The sequence below is a fragment of the Mus caroli genome, chromosome 10 (assembly GCF_900094665.2).
Source record: "Mus caroli chromosome 10, CAROLI_EIJ_v1.1, whole genome shotgun sequence".
NCBI classification, from domain to species: Eukaryota; Metazoa; Chordata; class Mammalia; order Rodentia; family Muridae; genus Mus; species Mus caroli.
The window spans coordinates 105,004,243-105,022,437 of record NC_034579.1 but is presented as its reverse complement, the minus strand read 5'-3'; the positions used below and the strand labels follow the sequence as shown (position 1 = coordinate 105,022,437).

Here is an 18,195-nt window from a genome sequence, read left to right as displayed (position 1 = left end):
TTTACTAGGCACAAAAGACAGAACATGAAAAGTGTGTATTCTGATCAAACTGTATGTAAGCTTATTATATTATCCTGAAAAGGTTATATGAAAGATATTAGAATAATTAGTTTAATCTTTCACTTGACTATTTCGATTACAGACATACTAATAACCTTCTGTTTTAGGAAGCAGTCATCTTTTTATTGATAATTAGAAAACAAGTTTGTTTGTTTCTTCCTACAAATACTGCCCAGGAAAAAAAAAAAAAAACCACATAAATAATACAAAGTTGGTCTAGTTCTCCCTAAGGGAATAAATGCCAAGAAAATAAACTAGAGCATTAAAGCGACATATTTTTAATTATTTTGTTTCTCTGCTTTTGCGTGTGTTTCCTTTCAGACTTGGGATGTAGCTTTATCGCGTACTGCCAGAGCATGGGGGAAAAAATGTATGTATAGCCGTAATACTCATCTAGATAAACTCCATGAATCCCATCCAGTATTTACTGAAATTGGCGAAAACATGTGGGTTGGTCCTGTAGACGACTTTACTGTAACCACTGCCATCAGAAGTTGGAATGAGGAGAGGAAGAGCTACAGTTACTTAAATGACACTTGTCTTGAGGACCAGGACTGTTCGCATTACATTCAGGTAACTGATTTGTACATTGTGATTAAATCAGTAGGCTTCTCAACCGCTTCACCTACTTTTCTGTTTCAAATTTACAAGCTCGAGTGATGAAATGATTCCCTCTACATGATAAAAATTTTAATCCTGTCTGTGTCTTTAAAAGCCCACCACCACTCTATCCATTATGTGAATCATATAAGAATAGCCATTGTCTGCATACTTCAAGACCAAGGAGATTGTTCAGAAACTAGTGCACAGTAGAGATGGAAGGAAGGCTTTTTTTTTTATTAGATATTTTCTTCATTTACATTTCAAATTTTATCCCCTTTCCTCATTTCCCCTCCGAAAACCCCCATCCCATTTCCATTCCCCCTATTCACTAATCCACCCACTCCCACTTTCCTGTCATGGCATTTCCCTACACTGGGGAATCGAGCCTTTGCAGGACCAAGGGCCTCTCTTCTCATTGATGTCCTACAAGGCCATCCTCTTCTATATATGCAACTAGAACCATGCGTACTCTTTGGTTGGTGGTTTGGTCCCTGGGAGCTCTGAGGGTACTTGCTGGTTCATACTGTTGTTCCTCCTATGGGGCTGCAAGCTCGTTCAGCTCATTGGGTCCTTTCTGTAGCTTCTCCATTGGGTAGCCTATGCTCAGTCCAATGAATGGCTGTGAGCATCCACTTCTGTATTTGTCAGGCACTGTCAGAGCCTCTCCAGAGACAGCTATTTCAGACTTCTGTCAGCAAGCACTTGTTGGCATCCACAATAGTGTCTGGGTTGGGTAACTGTATATGGGATGGATCCCCAGGTGGGACAGTCTCTGGATGGCCTTTCCTTCAGTTTCTGCTCCACACTTTGTCTCTGTAATTCTTTCCATGGATGTTTTTTCCCCCTTCTAACAAGGATCGAAGTATCCACACTTTGGGTCTTCCTTCTTGAGCTTCATGTGGTCTGTGAATGTTTCTTGGGTATTCCAAACTCCTGGGCTAATATCCACTTTTCATTGAGTGTATACCATGTGTCATTTTTGTGATTGGGTTACCTCACTCAGCATGATATTTTCTTGTTGCATCCATTTTCCTAAGAATTTCATGAATTCATTGTTTTTAATAGCTGAGTAGTACTTCATTGTGTAAATGTACCACATTTTTTGTATCCATTCCTCTGTTGAAGGACCTATAGAAGAATGCAAATTGATCCATTAGTATCTCCTGTACAAAGCTCAAGTCGAAGTGGAAAGGCCCTCCACATAAAACCAGATACACTGAAACTAATAGAAGAGAAAGTGGGAAAGAACCTTGAGCACATGGGCACAGGGGAAATTTTCGTGAACAGAAAAACACTAATAGCTTATTCTGTAAGATCAAGAATTGACAAATGGAACCTCATAAAATTGCAAAGCTTCTGTAAGGCAAAGGACACTGTCAATAGGAAAAAACAGCAATCAACAAATTGGGAAAGGATTTTTACCAACCGTACCTCCAATAGGGGGATAATATCCAATATATACAAAGAACTCAAGAAGTTAGACTCCAGAGAACCAAATAACCCTATTAAAAATGGGCTATTCTCAACTGAGGAATACTGAATGGCTAAGAAGCACCTAAGGAAATGTTCAACAACCTTAGTCATCAGGGAAATGCAAATCAAAACAACCCTGAGATTCTACCTCACACCAGTCAGAGTGGCTAAGTAAAAAGCTCAGGTGACAGCAGATGCTGGCAAGTATATAAAGAAAGAAGGACACTCCACCATTGCTGGTGGGATTGCAAGCTGGTACAACCACCCTGGAAGTCAGTTTGGTGGTTCCTCAGATAATTGGACATATTACTACCTGAGGACCCAGCTATACCACTCCTGGGTATATTATATACCCAGAAAATGCTCCAACATGTAATGAGGGCACATGCTCCAGTATGTTCATAGCAGCCTCATTTATAATAGCCAGGAGCTGAAAAGAACCCAGATGTCCCTTGACTGAGGAATGGAAGGAAGACTTTTAAAGAAAGTGACTTGCATCCCAACACCCCACAGATCAGCAGACAGACAATGGGGCTTCCAGGCTGACTTCCAGTGTTGTTTCCACAACTTCAGGGCTCCCCTCACCCTCCAGGAATTCCCAGCCACCATTCATTTTCCATACTTACCTTTAGTGTTCCACACAGAACTATAAAGAGCTCAAACTCCACCAAGAACAGCAGGCCTTGCCCTTTTACCCACCCAGTCTCAAAACAACACAACCCTATTAGTTTTCTTCTGTGAACATTTATGTCAGAAATCAAAGACTTCTGGAATGAAGTTGAATTTACTGGAAATATAACATGATTTTCTCAGTCACCTTATATTGTATTTCATGTAAAACATAATTTGAAGTTTCTTCATGTTTTTTACTCTACTCTTTGCTTTCTAGCAAATGGATTCTTCAAAGAGGATCAGGGTTTTTTGTTGTTGTTGTTTTGTTTTGTTTTGTTTTATCAGTTTTTCCTTCCTTCAGATAGGAAGGAGAGCCTCCTTACTCTACCTTTCTCCCCTCCTGATAGGATGTTGCTTTCTGCCCTGTAATTCTAGCCACCAAGACATTCTTGTTCCCAATATTGGACCTGCTAGACTTTACTTCCACTCTTATATTTTGTTATCTTATTTTTTATTTTTGCAGTGGTTGGAGTTGGTCCCAGGCCGCACACATTACTAGACAAGTGGTCTACCCTCAGATTTTGTCATTGTTGTTTTGGAGGCATTTTTGTTTGTTTGTTTGTTCTTTATATTGTTGTTGTTTCGATTTTCTTTTTTTCTTTGTTTGTTTGAAACAGAGTATCTTTCTCTGTATATCCCTGGCTGTCCTGGAACTCTACAGATCAGGCTGGCCTCAAACTCACAGAGATCTGTCTGCCTGTGCTGGGATTAAAGTTGTGTACCACCACCAGCTGGCCAGATTTCTGTCTCTATTCTTTAACATAGTACTATTATTTCTTTAAGAATGGAAATTTTAAAACAACTAAAGTTTGTTAAGAATTGAGTAGGAGACAGAAATGGCTCCCTTCCCCACAGGTCATGAACCAAAAGAACTTTTTCATTACTTGATATTTTACCAATATTCATATCAAACAGAATTTCTGGAATGCCTTTCATTACTGTGGTACTTTTTTTTTAAACCCCTCTAATTCAAGGTGGTTTTGTTTTAATTAATAATTAATTAATTTGTCTATATGTAGCAGATCTCTTCTTCATCTTTATTTTTAAATTTAATTTTTTTAATTTACTCACTTTACATCCCATGCATTGCCCCCCTTCCAGTCATCATCCTTCCCACAGTCCACTTCAGCTTCCCCCTCCCTTCCCCCTCCCCCTCCACTCCTCTGAGTGTGTGTGTGGCTGGATCTTTTTGGGCTTCTCTAATGAAAAGCTCTACTTTACTTCATTTTGTGACCCAGCTCCCTCTACAAAAGGGAAGGGAGCCACTGATGATGATTACATTTGCATCTTGCTTGGTTCTGTCTGTGACCCCGTTGTTCCATTTTCTCCCTTCCACTAGAAACTTCCACGTTTACAAGGGTCTTCCTCATCTCTCTCTCTAATATTCTTTCCTCATGCCAAAGACCTAAAACTTTCCAATCTAATCAGGCCTCGTCAAATTGCCTTTTCAGATATGACTTCACTGGTTTATAGCCCTGTCCTGGATCAGTGATCTTCAGCGGTTCCCCATAAGAAGATACTATGACAATATTTACATTAATACAGTCCTGGAAATGCTCCCTGAATCCACAACAGTGTCTAAATACAATTTTTGATAGTCTTTGAATTTAAAGTTTCTGTATGAATGGAACATAGTATTTACAGCACAAGTCCTTGTAAATAAACCTTACATTTCCTGTGACGTGTTTATTTCAGCTTGTGTGGGACAGTTCCTACAAAGTTGGTTGTGCTGTTACTTCGTGTGCAAGGGCTGGAGGTTTCACGCATGCAGCACTTTTCATATGCAATTATGCACCAGGGTGAGTGGTCTTAAAGGAATAAAAATTAACTGAGATATGAAAATAAAATGAGAATACTTCAGCTTTAAGTTTTCCTAACCTGTAATATGTTTTTGAAGCCTTTACTAACCATGAAAGCTTTAAATATACAATGTTAATAAAAGACTTCATAATGAAATATTTAAAATTTCATATGAAGTAAGTCATACTTTCAATTGGCTTTACTTACAAACTCTTTAATGGTTACCACCTATAGGAAGGAAGCTTAGCAGTTATAATAACTAAAGGAGCTGTTGTCAGGTTCCTGTTATTTTTCAAAATGGTATGTTCTCATATCACTAATAAAAGTTTTAGCCAGGCAGTGGTGGCTCCCGCCTTTAATCCCAGTACTCAGGAGGCAGAGGGAGGCGGATTTCTGAGTTCGAGGCCAGCTTGGTCTACAAAGTGAGTTCCAGGACAGCCAGGGCTATACAGAGAAACCCTGTCTCGAAAAACAACAACAACAACAACAACAACAACAACAACAACAACCCCCCCCCCCAAAAAAAAAAAGTTTTAAAGCTCAAGCTTGTGGAGTAAGAAGTGGTTTAGGCGTCCATCTGCCTTATAACATGAAGTACCTTGAACTGAACACAAGGTGGTTGTTTGGGCTAATACGAGTCCTACAAGGATGGATTAACATCAGGGCTAGATGAGCGACCCACTAGAAGCTTGAGTTTGTCCCCTTCCTCCTCACATGACTGTTTTCTTTCCACGTGAGCACCTGGTGCTTATGGCATGTGACTACCCCAATCCCAGTAGCCCGCATCTCTGAAATACTCTCTTTGGAAGTCCTAAGTTGTAAAATACTATTAGTAACAGGGCTATAATTTCCAAATAGGAAGCTCTCTTGACTCTACTTCTTAAGTAGAAACAAAGACTTGACTACCTTGGAACAAAGAGTATTCTGTGGAACTAAACCACGAAAGGGAAAGAGAAAAAAAGAAGGAAAGAAAAACAGAAAGGAGGGAAGGATGGCGGCGAGATAAACCTCATTGTTTACTGGTTGTTTTCCCCTAGATAAAGAAAATAAATGATTTTCTTAACTAAATCATCTCCTTAAACTAATTTAACATGGGTGGGGCCCAGGTGGGAATCCCTGCCCCCCCCCACAATAAAGTCTCTCAACGTTTGAAAATTAAATCTAAAAAAAAAAAGTTAAGCATGCAGACAACATTGTTTTATTAACATAAATTAATAGCATCATTAACATAAATTTAAATAACATTCTGTAACACAAAACCTGACTCTTTTCTTACTTCCTGCTTTTTTTCTAGAGGAGCCCTGACAAGGAGGCCTTATCAAGCAGGGCAATTTTGTTCTCGGTGTGGCCCTGGAGACCAATGCACAGACTACCTATGCAGTAAGACGAAATAAATCCGTAAGATGTAAGACTGGGAGAAACTAGAGTGGTTGACACTCCTTTATTGTGCTGTTAATATTGACTCCAACTCAGATGCTCTCACTATATTATCAAAGCAGTGTCACCAGTTTCAAACTGCAGTGCCTTCTCTGCTTTCCTTAACCCCATTGCTCTCCCTTTAAAAAAGAAAAAAAGAATCCCAAACTAAGGAAAGAGTTATTCACAGGTAACTTTTTGAATAGTTGTCAGTTTCACAATCACTTCCTTAAAGAAACGAATTATTTCAAAGTATCCACAAAAAGATAAAAATAGCAAAGTAATGCATTTAAGAAATCTTTTCTTATTGCTCTCAGTCTCCTGGCTTGTCAAACACCAGATTTGACACCTCAGAGGCAGGCAGTAAAGGGAGTTAGCAATTGGGGTCATGGAGATAGCAACCAACGGGGGTGGGTGGGGGGTGGGTGAGGGTTGGGGGGGTGGGGGGATGGTGCATGACAGCACTAGGTGATTTACAGAGTCAGTACTACTGACAGAACAAAACAGAATTATCTGGGGCTGGCAAGAATGCCTAGCAAGAATCTAAACTTTTTAAATGTTTACGTGTACATACACTTAAACAGACAGACTTAGACAGACAGACGGACGTATATACATATATACATTGGTGGATGGGGAAGAGGCCCAACAACCACACTTTATTTCTCCTGTCTGCCCTTGTATACCTTCTTAGACAAAAGATTTTCTTATAAAACTCCTTCATAGATAAAACTTTACACAAAAGGGGAGTTACAGAAGAATGTTGATATTAAGTTCAAAGCAGTGTGTCATTCTATAAGCTCATTATAAGTTCAAAGCAACTGTTTCACATGGCCTTGCTTTATCATGGCACACACCTGTACCCCATCCTTGGACCTGACCTAGAATAAATGCTTTTTCCTTGATTACAAATCTGTTCCAAGTCTGTTTCTCTTCTTAGTGAAATTTATGGAAGCTCATTGTATTTCTTATGATGCAGCCTTTACTTACTATCCTATGAGGAGGGGCACATTCTATTCTTGATTCTAACTTCTTATATCTTTCTGGCAAAGCAACTAAAATTGTATCCTTAAACTTTCTTCCTAAAATTATTTGAATCAAATCAGGAATATCATAAAGTAATTAATTCAACGAGCATTAATTCATGAAAGTTCATCTTCATGTTGAACAGAAAATTTGCCCAATAGAGTGGGCTGATGCCCAGGAACCATTAGGTTATGTAATTGTGTCAGGAAAGGCATATCAGCATGGAGAAGGAATCCTGGGATAAAGTCTCTGGGCTGTGCCTCTTCAGAGTGCACAGCCATGCAAAACAGTGGGCCATCTCTAGGAAACTCACTTGCTTGCCTTTCCTAGATGGCATCTGTCCCTGGGGAGGTAATTCCTAAAGAACTCAGAGAAAAAAATTCGAAAGTGTGTCTGATTAATTTTTCTTCTACTTCCTCCAAATATAAGAACCCAAAACTATAACTGCAGCTGGAATATAAATAGTAAACATCATGAACAATAAAATCAGAGTATATTTTACTTTTGTGCGAAACAAAAGAAAAAAGAATATTTCTGTTCAACTCATCTACAATGACTGGTACTTCTCTGCGTTAAAATTTTCAGTACCTTTTTCAGTAATAACTACATGGATAGTTAATCTTTCATTCTATTTAGATTCAGTAGTTGACTCCTTCAGTTAGGATATAAAGATAACCTTACTTTCCCTCCCAACCCACAGTTGGCTTATATTATCCACAAATACCTTGAAAATATCATCACTGAAGAGTTTTTTAACTATACTTAAAATGATTGAAGAGCTGATAGCCCACGTACAGAGTATATTATATCTACACAGCTCATCTATTGTGTCTGCATCTTCTTGGCTCTTCATTCCTCATCTTCTGTCTTTCTTCTGGCATCATTTGTTTCTTAAATGAGGAGGTCATCTCAGTAATTCCTTATGGACCCGCTAGCAATCAATTCTCTTCTAGTTCCTCCAGCTGGAGACGTCTCTGTTTCTGCTTTTTCATTCCTAAAAAAAAATATATATATATATTTCAACTGCTGGATGACAGAATTCTGAAGGAGTCTATTCATTTTACTGCTTCAAAAATACTGTAATGCCTCCTTCTGGCCTCTATGGTTTCTGATAAGAAATCCAGTTAGTTATTTGTGTTTCTTGTCCTGTCCAGCCGGACTCAGTTATCCGTGGGAGACCTCAAACCTGGGAGAGAATGGTATGGGAAAGAAAAGAGGAGTGGAGACCAAGTAGAACATTCCTATCAAGGTCTCCATTTATTAGGCAGAAACACTGGGTTTTTAAAGCATACATCGAGGGGAATAGGGAAGGGTTGAGGGGGAATTAACAAAGAACAAAGAAGTGGGCATCAGGGGACATGAGGGCCGAAGTCAGACTCCAGGCGGCGGGCACTCTGTGTCTTATCTCCAGAATTCAGATCTTCCTTAACAGCCTTGGGTGTCAGGCGGGGCTCAGCATGTAACTCATGTCCTTGGATGTCATGGGAGTCAGGAAGAGATAAGGAAGAGGGGACTATAATTCAGCTTTTACTGCTTCGGGTGCCAGGAAGGGAACAGGGAGAAGGGAGTGATGACCCGCTCCTAGCACAAGGCCATTTGGCTTGTCAGGGTGGGAGACTATGAAAGGCTTTTGCTCACGGTATGGTCTCCAACAGTTTCTTTATAAGGGAGATTTTTGTCCTAAGCCCCAGCAGTTTGGTTATAATGTTCTGAATGTGGGTTGCTTTTAGTTTATTCTATGAGTTGTACAGTCAACTGCTTTAGCCTATAATTTATGTGTACATAGAAAGTCTTAAGCCATGGTCCTTCCTTTCCGTTATTTTTTCCATATCGCTTCACTAGGTCTCCTTCTGGAATTTTGTGTGACATACATGGAGGAGGTGTTGTTATTCCCCAGTTGGCTCCTTGATGCTCTTAAGACTTTTTTGCCATTTGAGTTTTTCCTCTTTAGAGATCTTGGGTCATTTCTGTTAATCACCCTCCCAATTCATGATTATGCTGTCATCTCTAGTTTGTGATACATTAGCATTGTGGTTTTGTACTCCTCAACTCTTAAAATTTCCATATGGTTCCTTTGTAAGATATGTTTTCTATTTATCAGCCGATACATTCTGCCTTATATTTCCTTTCAAGGGTGTTTCCTAATAATTCCAATATCCGTTTAATCTTGTCATTGGTGATTATTATGTACTTTTTTCTCATTTGGGTTGAAAATTTTGTGGATGAATGATAGCCTAGGACTTGGAATATTTAATTATAAAGCATTTGTTCTTTGTTTAAATTTGATGGAAATTAAAATATAATTACATCATTTTCCTTATCTCCCTCAAGTCCCTCCCATGCTGCACACCCTGCCCTTCTTAAATCCAAGGTCCCTGATCTCTTTTTCCTTAATTGTTTTATAAATTTTGTGTGTTCCTAAATACATAAATACAATCTGCTCAGTCTATGTGTTACTTGTATATATATGATTTTAGGACTGATCACTTGATATATGATGAAGATATTTGAGGAGAATTTTCTCCAAAGAGCACCATTTTCTCCTGCCCTCCCTGTTCCTTAATCACATGTAGTTCTTTGTCTAGTGTTGGAGCCCTGTAATTTTCTCCCCTCCATGTCACATGTTTGGTGTCATCCTTGTCCAGGTCTTGTTTAAGATGGTTCTGTTGTTGAGACTTCATAGGTATAGCTTCCTTGAAATTTCTAAATGAAATCTCACAGCAGACATCATTTTTTTTGTCTTGCTCAAGGTATTAATGACACTGTTGGTCATCAGGGTTATTTTGCCATGCTAGTCATTGTTGTAGTTCATGGGTATCATCTCTGGGTAGAACTGTTGGTGGCGTCCCTCCCTTGCTCTACTGCTGGTGCCTTCTGGTACCTTGAAAGCTAGACCTCAGGAAGGATGCTTTCATGTTAGAAGCAGCTTGGGCCCTCTGGATCTTGTGCCTGAGAATCATGGTGTCTTTGGCAATAGGAGGTGCCTTCAACTGCTGGAATACAAGCAATGGCAACAGCAATAGTCTATAATATTTTGGAAATCTCTTGGACTCCACAGAAGAAAGAACTCATAAGAGAACTTCTTAGGCCTGGAATTGGGAGTTTTCTTAGTCTGTGGCTCTTGTGGAAGCATGCCCTGATTAGGTCCAGGTCAGAATTTCCAAACTGGTTTCTTCTGTGAACTGTTATTCTGAGGCTCAATTTCTGTCTTTATAATGCTCTTCAAATCTATCACCAAAGTACAGACCTAGTCAATAAAAGACCAATGGGAAACTCTTTATACATTAGCTGAGTTCTCAACATCTTTAACATTCTATTTGGTATTAGATCAGTAACAAATTTATATGCCCCAAAGTCACAAACACAGTTGAGGTGTTGTTGTTGTTGTTTTTTTTTTAATTGCCTTTTATTTTGTTTGTATATTTGTTTATCACAGGATCTCCCACTATGGCTTAGATGTCCATTTTCCAAGGACTGGTCTATGCCACCACATCCACCAAAATTTATAAACTCTCTTCCTGTTTTCTTCCAAGTACATACCTCTTTGAAGTCTATCTGGTACCTTCCAGTTATAGAATCCTCATTTATGTTTGAATCACATTTGAGGTCAAAGCAGCAAGCAAATAGATCTGCTCACGAAGAAAACAGAGGGGATTGGCCTAAATGCTTGAAGCTAGAAGTCAATCTTGTGAAGAAAAGTCTCCTCCTCCAAGGATTGGCTTGACTATTCTCATTGCCTCTCTGCTGCTCCCAGGCTGTTCGGGAAAGCTAGGGCATAACTGAATGGAGAAAAGCCTCCTCCCACATAATGTCCCAGCAATGAAAACACAACACAGTTAATAGGAATACATGCTGTGTGCCTAGACTGGATAAATCTACGGCTACACTGCCATCTTCCACAGCTTATGAGACCCCTTAGAACTTGCAATTTCTCCAGGCCTTGTGCTTCTGCTCCACTTTTCTTCTTCTGCCTCCTCCTTTGCATTCACTCCCTCTTCCATTTTCTCCTACTTCTCTCTCTCACCTTCTGCTCCACCCTTCCTTTTATCTGCCCAATCATCAGCTCTCCTTTATTTTACAAATTAAGGTGGGAAGTAGGTTTACAGGAAGTCACCTGAGTGCTGACTCATTCCTTGTTCTCTGAAACCACTCCCGGGAGAACAGAATTAACATAAAATTTAATTAGCTCCAGGGCTATCCACATCAAGGTAAAACTACATGGTAATTTTTCTACATTCATTGAATACTGAGATTCTTCAGTCAAAGCCAAAGTACTCTCCAGGGATCTGCCTGTACCACAGAGTCCACAGACTCAGAGGCAGTGTTGAATTTCAGGGGGGGAAGTACATGAGATGTGAAAGCTGACAGCACACCACCACCAGTTCATTGGCACTTTGAATCCTGGTGTTCTCTTGCAATCTGCCTTCAGAGAGTTGTTCATCAGAGCTATCAGATTGCTGGCCCATGAATTCTGTCCTAGATGTATAGTTTTATTCAATGATGGGAAAGAAAAGTTAGAACATGTTTCTACCAGAACGAGAACTGGAAGTTCAGTTTCTAAATAGTGATTAAGGTTGACTCCCCCTTTATCTTTAAAAAATGTTGAAAACACAAAAGGAGAATAAATAAATTTCCTCTTCTTTAGAGCAAGGAGTCATTTCCCACATCCTCTATCTGTATTTACAAATCTCAAAACCAAAGAAACACATTTTCATGGTGAAAACTTCTGTTCAGTTTGTTTATGAACAGAAGTTTTCACCATGAAAATGTGTTTCTTTGTGAAAACTTTTGTTCATAAACAAACTGAGCTGGGCGGTGGTGGCACACGCCTTTCATCCCAGCACTTGGGAGGCAGAGGCAGGGGGATTTCTGAGTTCGAGGCCAGCCTGGTCTACAAAGTGAGTTCCAGGACAGCCAGAGCTATACAGAGAAACCCTATCTTGAAAAAAACAAAAAACAAACAAACAAAAAACCTGAAAGAAAAAAAATGATCATATCATTAGATGCTGAAAAGGCCTTTGGCAAACTACTACAACATCCCTTTTGTTAAAAGTCTTGGAGAAATCAGGAATTCAAAGCACATACCTAAACATGAAGCTTAAACAGCAAACTAGCAGCCAACATCAAACTTAATGGAGAAAAACTTGAAGCAGTCCCACTAAAATCAGGGACAAGAGAAGGCTGCCCACTCTTTCCGTATTTATCCAATACAGTGTTCAAAGTTCTAGCTGGAGCAACTAGACAGCAAAAGGAGGTCAAAGGGATACAAATTGGCAAGGAAGAAGTTAAGGTATCACTATTAGAGATGCTATGATAGTAGACATAAGCAACCCCCAAAAAAATTCTACCAGAGAACTTCTATAGCTGATAAACAACTTCAGCAAAGTGACTGGATATAAAATTTACTCAAACAAATCAGTAGCTTTATTTTATAGGAAGCTTAAAGGATAAACAGGCCAAGAAGGAACTTAAGGAAATGATACCCTTCACAATAGTCACAAATAATAGAAAATACTTTGGTGTGACTCTAACCAAGCAAGTGAAATATCTGTATGACAAGAATGCCAAGTATCTCAAGAAAGAAATTGAAGAAGACATCAGAAAATGGAAAGATCTTCCATGCTCATAGATTGGTAGGATTAGTATAGTAAAAATGTCAATCTTGCCAAAAGCAATCTACAGATTCAATGCAATCCCCATTAAAAGTACAACTTAATTCTTCACAGACATGTAAAGAACAATTCTCAACTTCATATGGAATAACAAAAAACCCAGGATAGTCAAAACAATTCTCAACAATAAAAGAAGTTCTGGGGGAATCACAATCCCTGACCTCAAGCTGTACTACAAAGCAATAGTGATAAAACCTGCATGCTATTTGTACAGAGACAGACAGATCGATCATCTGAAGACCCAGAAATAAACCCACACACCTATGGACACTTGGTCTTTGACAAAGAAGCCAAAATCATTCAGTGGAAAAAAAGAAAGCATCTTCCACAAATTGTGCTGGTCTAACTGGTGGTCTGTATGTAGAAGAATGCAAATTGATCCATATTTATCACCTTGTACAAAGCTCAAGTCCAGGTAGATCAAGGACCTCCACATAAAACCAGATACACTGACTCTAATGAAGAGATGGTGGGAAAGAGCCACCAATGCATTGGCACAGGGGGAAGATTCCCGAACAAATCACCAGTGGCTCAAGCTCTAAGATCAACAATTGACAAATGAGACCTCATGAAACTGGAAAGTTTCTTTTAGGCAAAGGACACTGTCAATATGACAAAACAGCAACCTACAGATTGGGAGAAGACCTTCACTAGCCCTACATCCCATAGAGGGCTAATATCTAAAATATACAAAGAACTCAAGAAATTAGACTCCAGAAAACCAAACAACCCAATTTAAAAATGGGGTACTGGGCTAAACAGAAAATTCTCAACTGAGGAATCTTGAATGGCTAAGAAACACTTAAAAACAATGTTCAACATCCGCAGTCATCAGGGAAATGCAAATCAAAACTACCAGGAGATTTCATCTCACAAAAATCAGAATGGCTAAGATCAAAAATTTAGGTGACAGCAGATCCTGGTAAGGATGCAGAGAAAGAGGAACACTCCTCCATTGCTGGTGGGACTACAAGCTGGTAAAACCACTCTGGAAATCAGTCTGGAGGTTCCTCAGAAATTGGAAATAGTTCTACTTGAAGACCCAGCTATACAACTCCTGGGCATATACCCAAAAGATGCTCTACCACAAGGACTCCACTCCACTATGTTCATAGCATCCTTATTTGTAATAGCCAAAAGCTGGAAACAACGCAGATGTCCCTCAAATGAAGAAAGGATACAGAAACTGTGGTTCATTTATGCAATGGAGTACTACTCAGATATTAAAGATGAGAACATCATGAGTTTTGTAGGCAAATGGATGGAACTAGAAAATATCATCCTGAGTGAGGTAACACAGCCCCCAAACATGCTATGTGCTCACTGATAAGTAGATAATAGCCAAAAAGTTCAGAATACCCATGATACACTTCACAGACCATATGAAGCTTAATAAGAAGGAAGGCCCAAGTGTGGATACTTCAATCCCATTTAGAAGGGGGAACAAAATAATCACCAAAGGCAGAGGAAGGGAGGGAACCTGGATGGGAGAGGGGAAGGGGGAGGGGAAAAGTGAGGCAGGATTAGGTATGGGAGGGAGACAGGAGAGAGAAGCCCAGAGGGTCAGGAGAATGCATAGAAAAAGGTAGCAGTGGGGGATAGGGGACAGGGGAAACCTCTAAGAATTTCCAGACACTAGGAATGTGAGAGGTTCCCAGGACCCAGTGAGAATGACTTTAGCCGAAATGCCCAATAGTGGGGAGATGGAACATAAAGAGACCACCTCCAATAGATAGACACGGTCCCCAGCTTAGGCATGGGGTCACACACTCATCTTCCAAGTTCTTGACCCAGAATTGTTCCTGTTTATAGGAAATTCGGGGACAAAAATGGAGCAGAGACTGAAGAAAAGGCAATCAAGATACTGGCCCAATTTGAGATCCATCCCATGTGCAGGCACCAAACCCTGACACTGTTACTGACACCATGTTGTGCCTGCAGACAAGAGCCTAGCATGGCTGTCCGTTGAGTGGCTGTACCAGCAGCTGACTGAGACAGATGCAGATCCTTAACAGGCTACCATGGGACAACTAATTCAGACCCCCTCAGAGCTCCCAGAGGCCATGCCACCAACCACAGAGCACATGTGGGCTGGTCTGTGGCCCCTACTACATATGGAGCATTGGACACCTTGTCTGGCCTCAGTGGGGAAGGAAGCACTTAATCCTGTAGAAACTTGATGCCCCAGGGAAGGGGGTGCTAGCAGGTATCTGGGTGAGGTGGGGAGCACCCTCTCAGAAGCAAAGGGGAGGGAGGGTGGAGTGAAGAACTCATGGGGAAGGGACCAGGAAGGGGAACAACATTGAGAATGTAAATAAATAAAATAATAATAAATGACATAATTAACCCAGATGTGATACATACTTTTAGTTCCAGCACTCAGGAGGCAGAGACAGGTGGATCTCTGTGAATTTGAGTCCATCCTGGCCTACAAAGTGAGTTTAAGTACAGCTAGAACTGTTAAACAGAGAAACCCTGTACAGGCTGGAGAGCTCAGTGGTCAGGTAGCTCATGAGATAGAATACCTTCCAGCCTCCACAGGCATCTGCATGCGTGCATACACAAGTATCACATATAAACACACGCACACAATAACTCAAATCTTTCCTACAAAAGCAGATGATATATTTATAAACAAATCAAAATTTGTTTAAATAGTTAATAAAATACAAATATAAAACAAGAATGTAATAAAGAAAAACTCCTGGTAACAAGTGGAGAAATGTGCCAAGAAAGCATGCCTTGTGACATTCTTGCTTCTACTTAAGGACCAATAAATACACATGCATCAGGAAGAGAACCTACACACCACATAGTCAAGAATTCTTTTTTAAAACATGTTCTAATATAGGAGTCGCCACGTAAAATATAAAGGACCAGTAACAAAATGTTAAAATACATCAAAGGTACAGCAGAGTTCAGTTCATATCCAAGGACCCTCAAAGATAAATTCTACATAACACCTTAGAGATAATATCAATGCCAGACAAAGCCCCCATCAACCCTGTGTCCTCAAGTGGAAGTCAAGAATGATTGGTTAGGAAGGGGTTCAGGTGGGAGGGACTGGGAGGAGCAGAGACAGGGAAAACTGAAAACCAGGTGCATTGTGTGAGAAAAGAATCTATTTTCAATAAAAGGAAAATAAGATGATTGACCCTCTCCACCCAATTGAGCAGATGAGAAGGAGTTTGTCTCCTTTCAAATGTAATTATGACATTGGAAAAAAAAATAACTAAAAATCAATGAAGCCCAGGTGGTAGACTTAAGCTGGCTGTCTCAGAAATGAAAATGGACCACCATGAAACATAAGAATCACAAGAGAAATTAGTAAGTTCACATTAATTTTGGGGTAGCACTGTGGAGAGAGATGGGAGAGCTGCAGTGCTGTACATGGTTAGTGTGGGAAGGACCTCAAGAGCGTAGAAGTTCCTCAGCTGAGTGGCTCAAAAGCTGAGTACTTCTGAGACACCAACAGCACTAGAATCCATATCTGCTTAGTTCTGCGTTTCTCTAGCCAACCAGACTGACTTCTATTTAGTTGTATTTATGTGTGGCTACTAGCTGGAGCAGACATCAAAGACTATGATAACCTTAGAGCAATGGTTCTCAGCCTTCCTCATGCTTTGACTCTTTAATACAATTCCTCATGTTGTGGTAATACCAAGCCATAAAATTATTTCATTGCTACTTCATAACTGTAATTTTGCTGCTGTTATGAATCATATGATATGTAGGATATCTGATATGTGACTTCAAAAGGGTCACAACCCACAGGTTGAGAACTGCTGCCTTAGATTTTGCAAACATAAAGAAATGGTGGTACTACTATTGGGAAAATTTTTATAGAAGTAGAAAAAAATATGTATTTATAGTCTTTATCTTTCTTTCTAGGTAACACAGTTCGTGATGAAGCTACATGTATGTATTACTATCTTTTATTTTCTAAAAAAAATTAACAGTGTCACATGAAATCTAGCTTTCTTCATTTGCCTCTCTTTTTTTTTTTTTTAACAGACTACCAGTTCTGGTACCCACCTTGGGAAAAGCCCCGCCCAGTCGTGTGTAATCCAATGTGCATATTTATCCTCTTCCTGAGAATGGCATCTTTGCTGCTATGTGTCATCGTCGTTCTGATAGTACAGTCTAGGTTTCCAGTTATCTTAATGGAAACTCCAACGATAATTTCAGCAGTGGAGGAAGGGAAAACTGAGGAAGAAATAGTGATGGAGGAGAGAGAGGGAGAGGGAGAGGAAAAGAAAGAGGAAGAGATGCTGGAAGAAGATGAACAATAGGAAGAAGATAACCCCAGAGGAAGGAGAGGAAGAGATGCAGGAAGAAGATAACTCAATAGAAGACAAAGGCCAACAGGGAAAAAAAAAATCCCAAAATGTTGAAAAGTAGAATGCTGAACTTTAAGAACAACATATGCAAACCTCAATTCTATTTTTCATTCATTTTCTATACTTATTTAATAAATTTACATTGGAAAATAAAAACAGTGTGAATGCAAGGCTTGCATTGTACAGAAAATATTAAGCTCTTAAAAACACAGGGAATGGATAATAGGAGCAGCAACAACAGCAAAAGGATGCCTTAAAATTTTATTATGGTATCTGATAAAAACAAGAAATAATTCATATTTCTATCTCTGTGTAGAGTTTTTTTATATGAGTTTAAAAGTATCTGAAGTATTAAGTTAAATGAAATTGTCCATATAAGACACTAAGGACCACTCTGAGTTTAGAATAGCCATTTGATAAATATTAGCTCATTTTTATTATTACTATTATAGTTGTTGGTAGTGGTTGTATTTTACATGTGGTATCAAAACATCAAATGTTTTTTTTTATATTTTATGTATACTTGTAAAATAGTTTACTCAATACTATTCCCTTGTGTCAGAAGATTTATAAATGTAAATTCATCAGAATTTCTCTAATATTTGTCAAGTAGGCCCAAGAAATGAAAAACAATCACTCATTGTAAGTAAGCAATATAGCTGCTTCTACATTTATATAATAAAGTAGATTTCACGTTACTCAGTATGTACAGTAGAATTTTTTGTGGGCAAAAATAAGTTGACATATGAATAGTAATATTGATCAATTCATTGAATAAAATGTTAGCCTGGCAAAATACACAAAATGGTCTCAAATCTGTTCTTATAAAGTCTAATCATTTTTCTATGACTAGCATCACATTAAAAGCTTGCTCTACAGTCAGACAAATGGCAGTTACCCCCAAACATAACATGTAGAGATGGTTCTCTACAGTGCTTGTATCAGTTGTTATTATCCATGTATTTGTATTCTACTTGATAGCATCCTGAAATAATCCGCACAATTATTAGCACTCAGAACCATTCTGCAAAGCCATTATTGTTTTCTACGAGACATCTGACCTTAGTCTCTGACGTTTCAAACAAGCAGTGAAGGGGCCCCTTGCCACTTGCATTGTGATACAGGTGAGCAAA

The 18,195-nt window shown here is 39.3% G+C and overlaps 1 protein-coding gene across 2 annotated transcripts in view; it reads left to right on the top strand.

Moving 5' to 3' along the window:
- The window catches only part of Glipr1l2 (GLIPR1 like 2), a 26,691-nt gene extending 8,913 nt beyond the window's left edge, over positions 1–17,778 (top strand). The window contains exons 2-6 of one of the 2 annotated variants that reach the window (XM_021174728.1): positions 382–633; positions 4,504–4,607; positions 5,903–5,988; positions 16,614–16,640; positions 16,737–17,778. In XM_021174728.1, coding sequence (XP_021030387.1) covers positions 382–633; positions 4,504–4,607; positions 5,903–5,988; positions 16,614–16,640; positions 16,737–17,014 — 747 coding nt within the window. In that variant the 3' untranslated portion in view covers positions 17,015–17,778. Of the gene's footprint in view, positions 1–381; positions 634–4,503; positions 4,608–5,902; positions 6,014–16,613; positions 16,641–16,736 lie in introns of both variants that reach the window. The other variant, XM_021174729.1, reaches the window with a different exon arrangement.
- Positions 17,779–18,195: the final 417 nt, after the last annotated feature.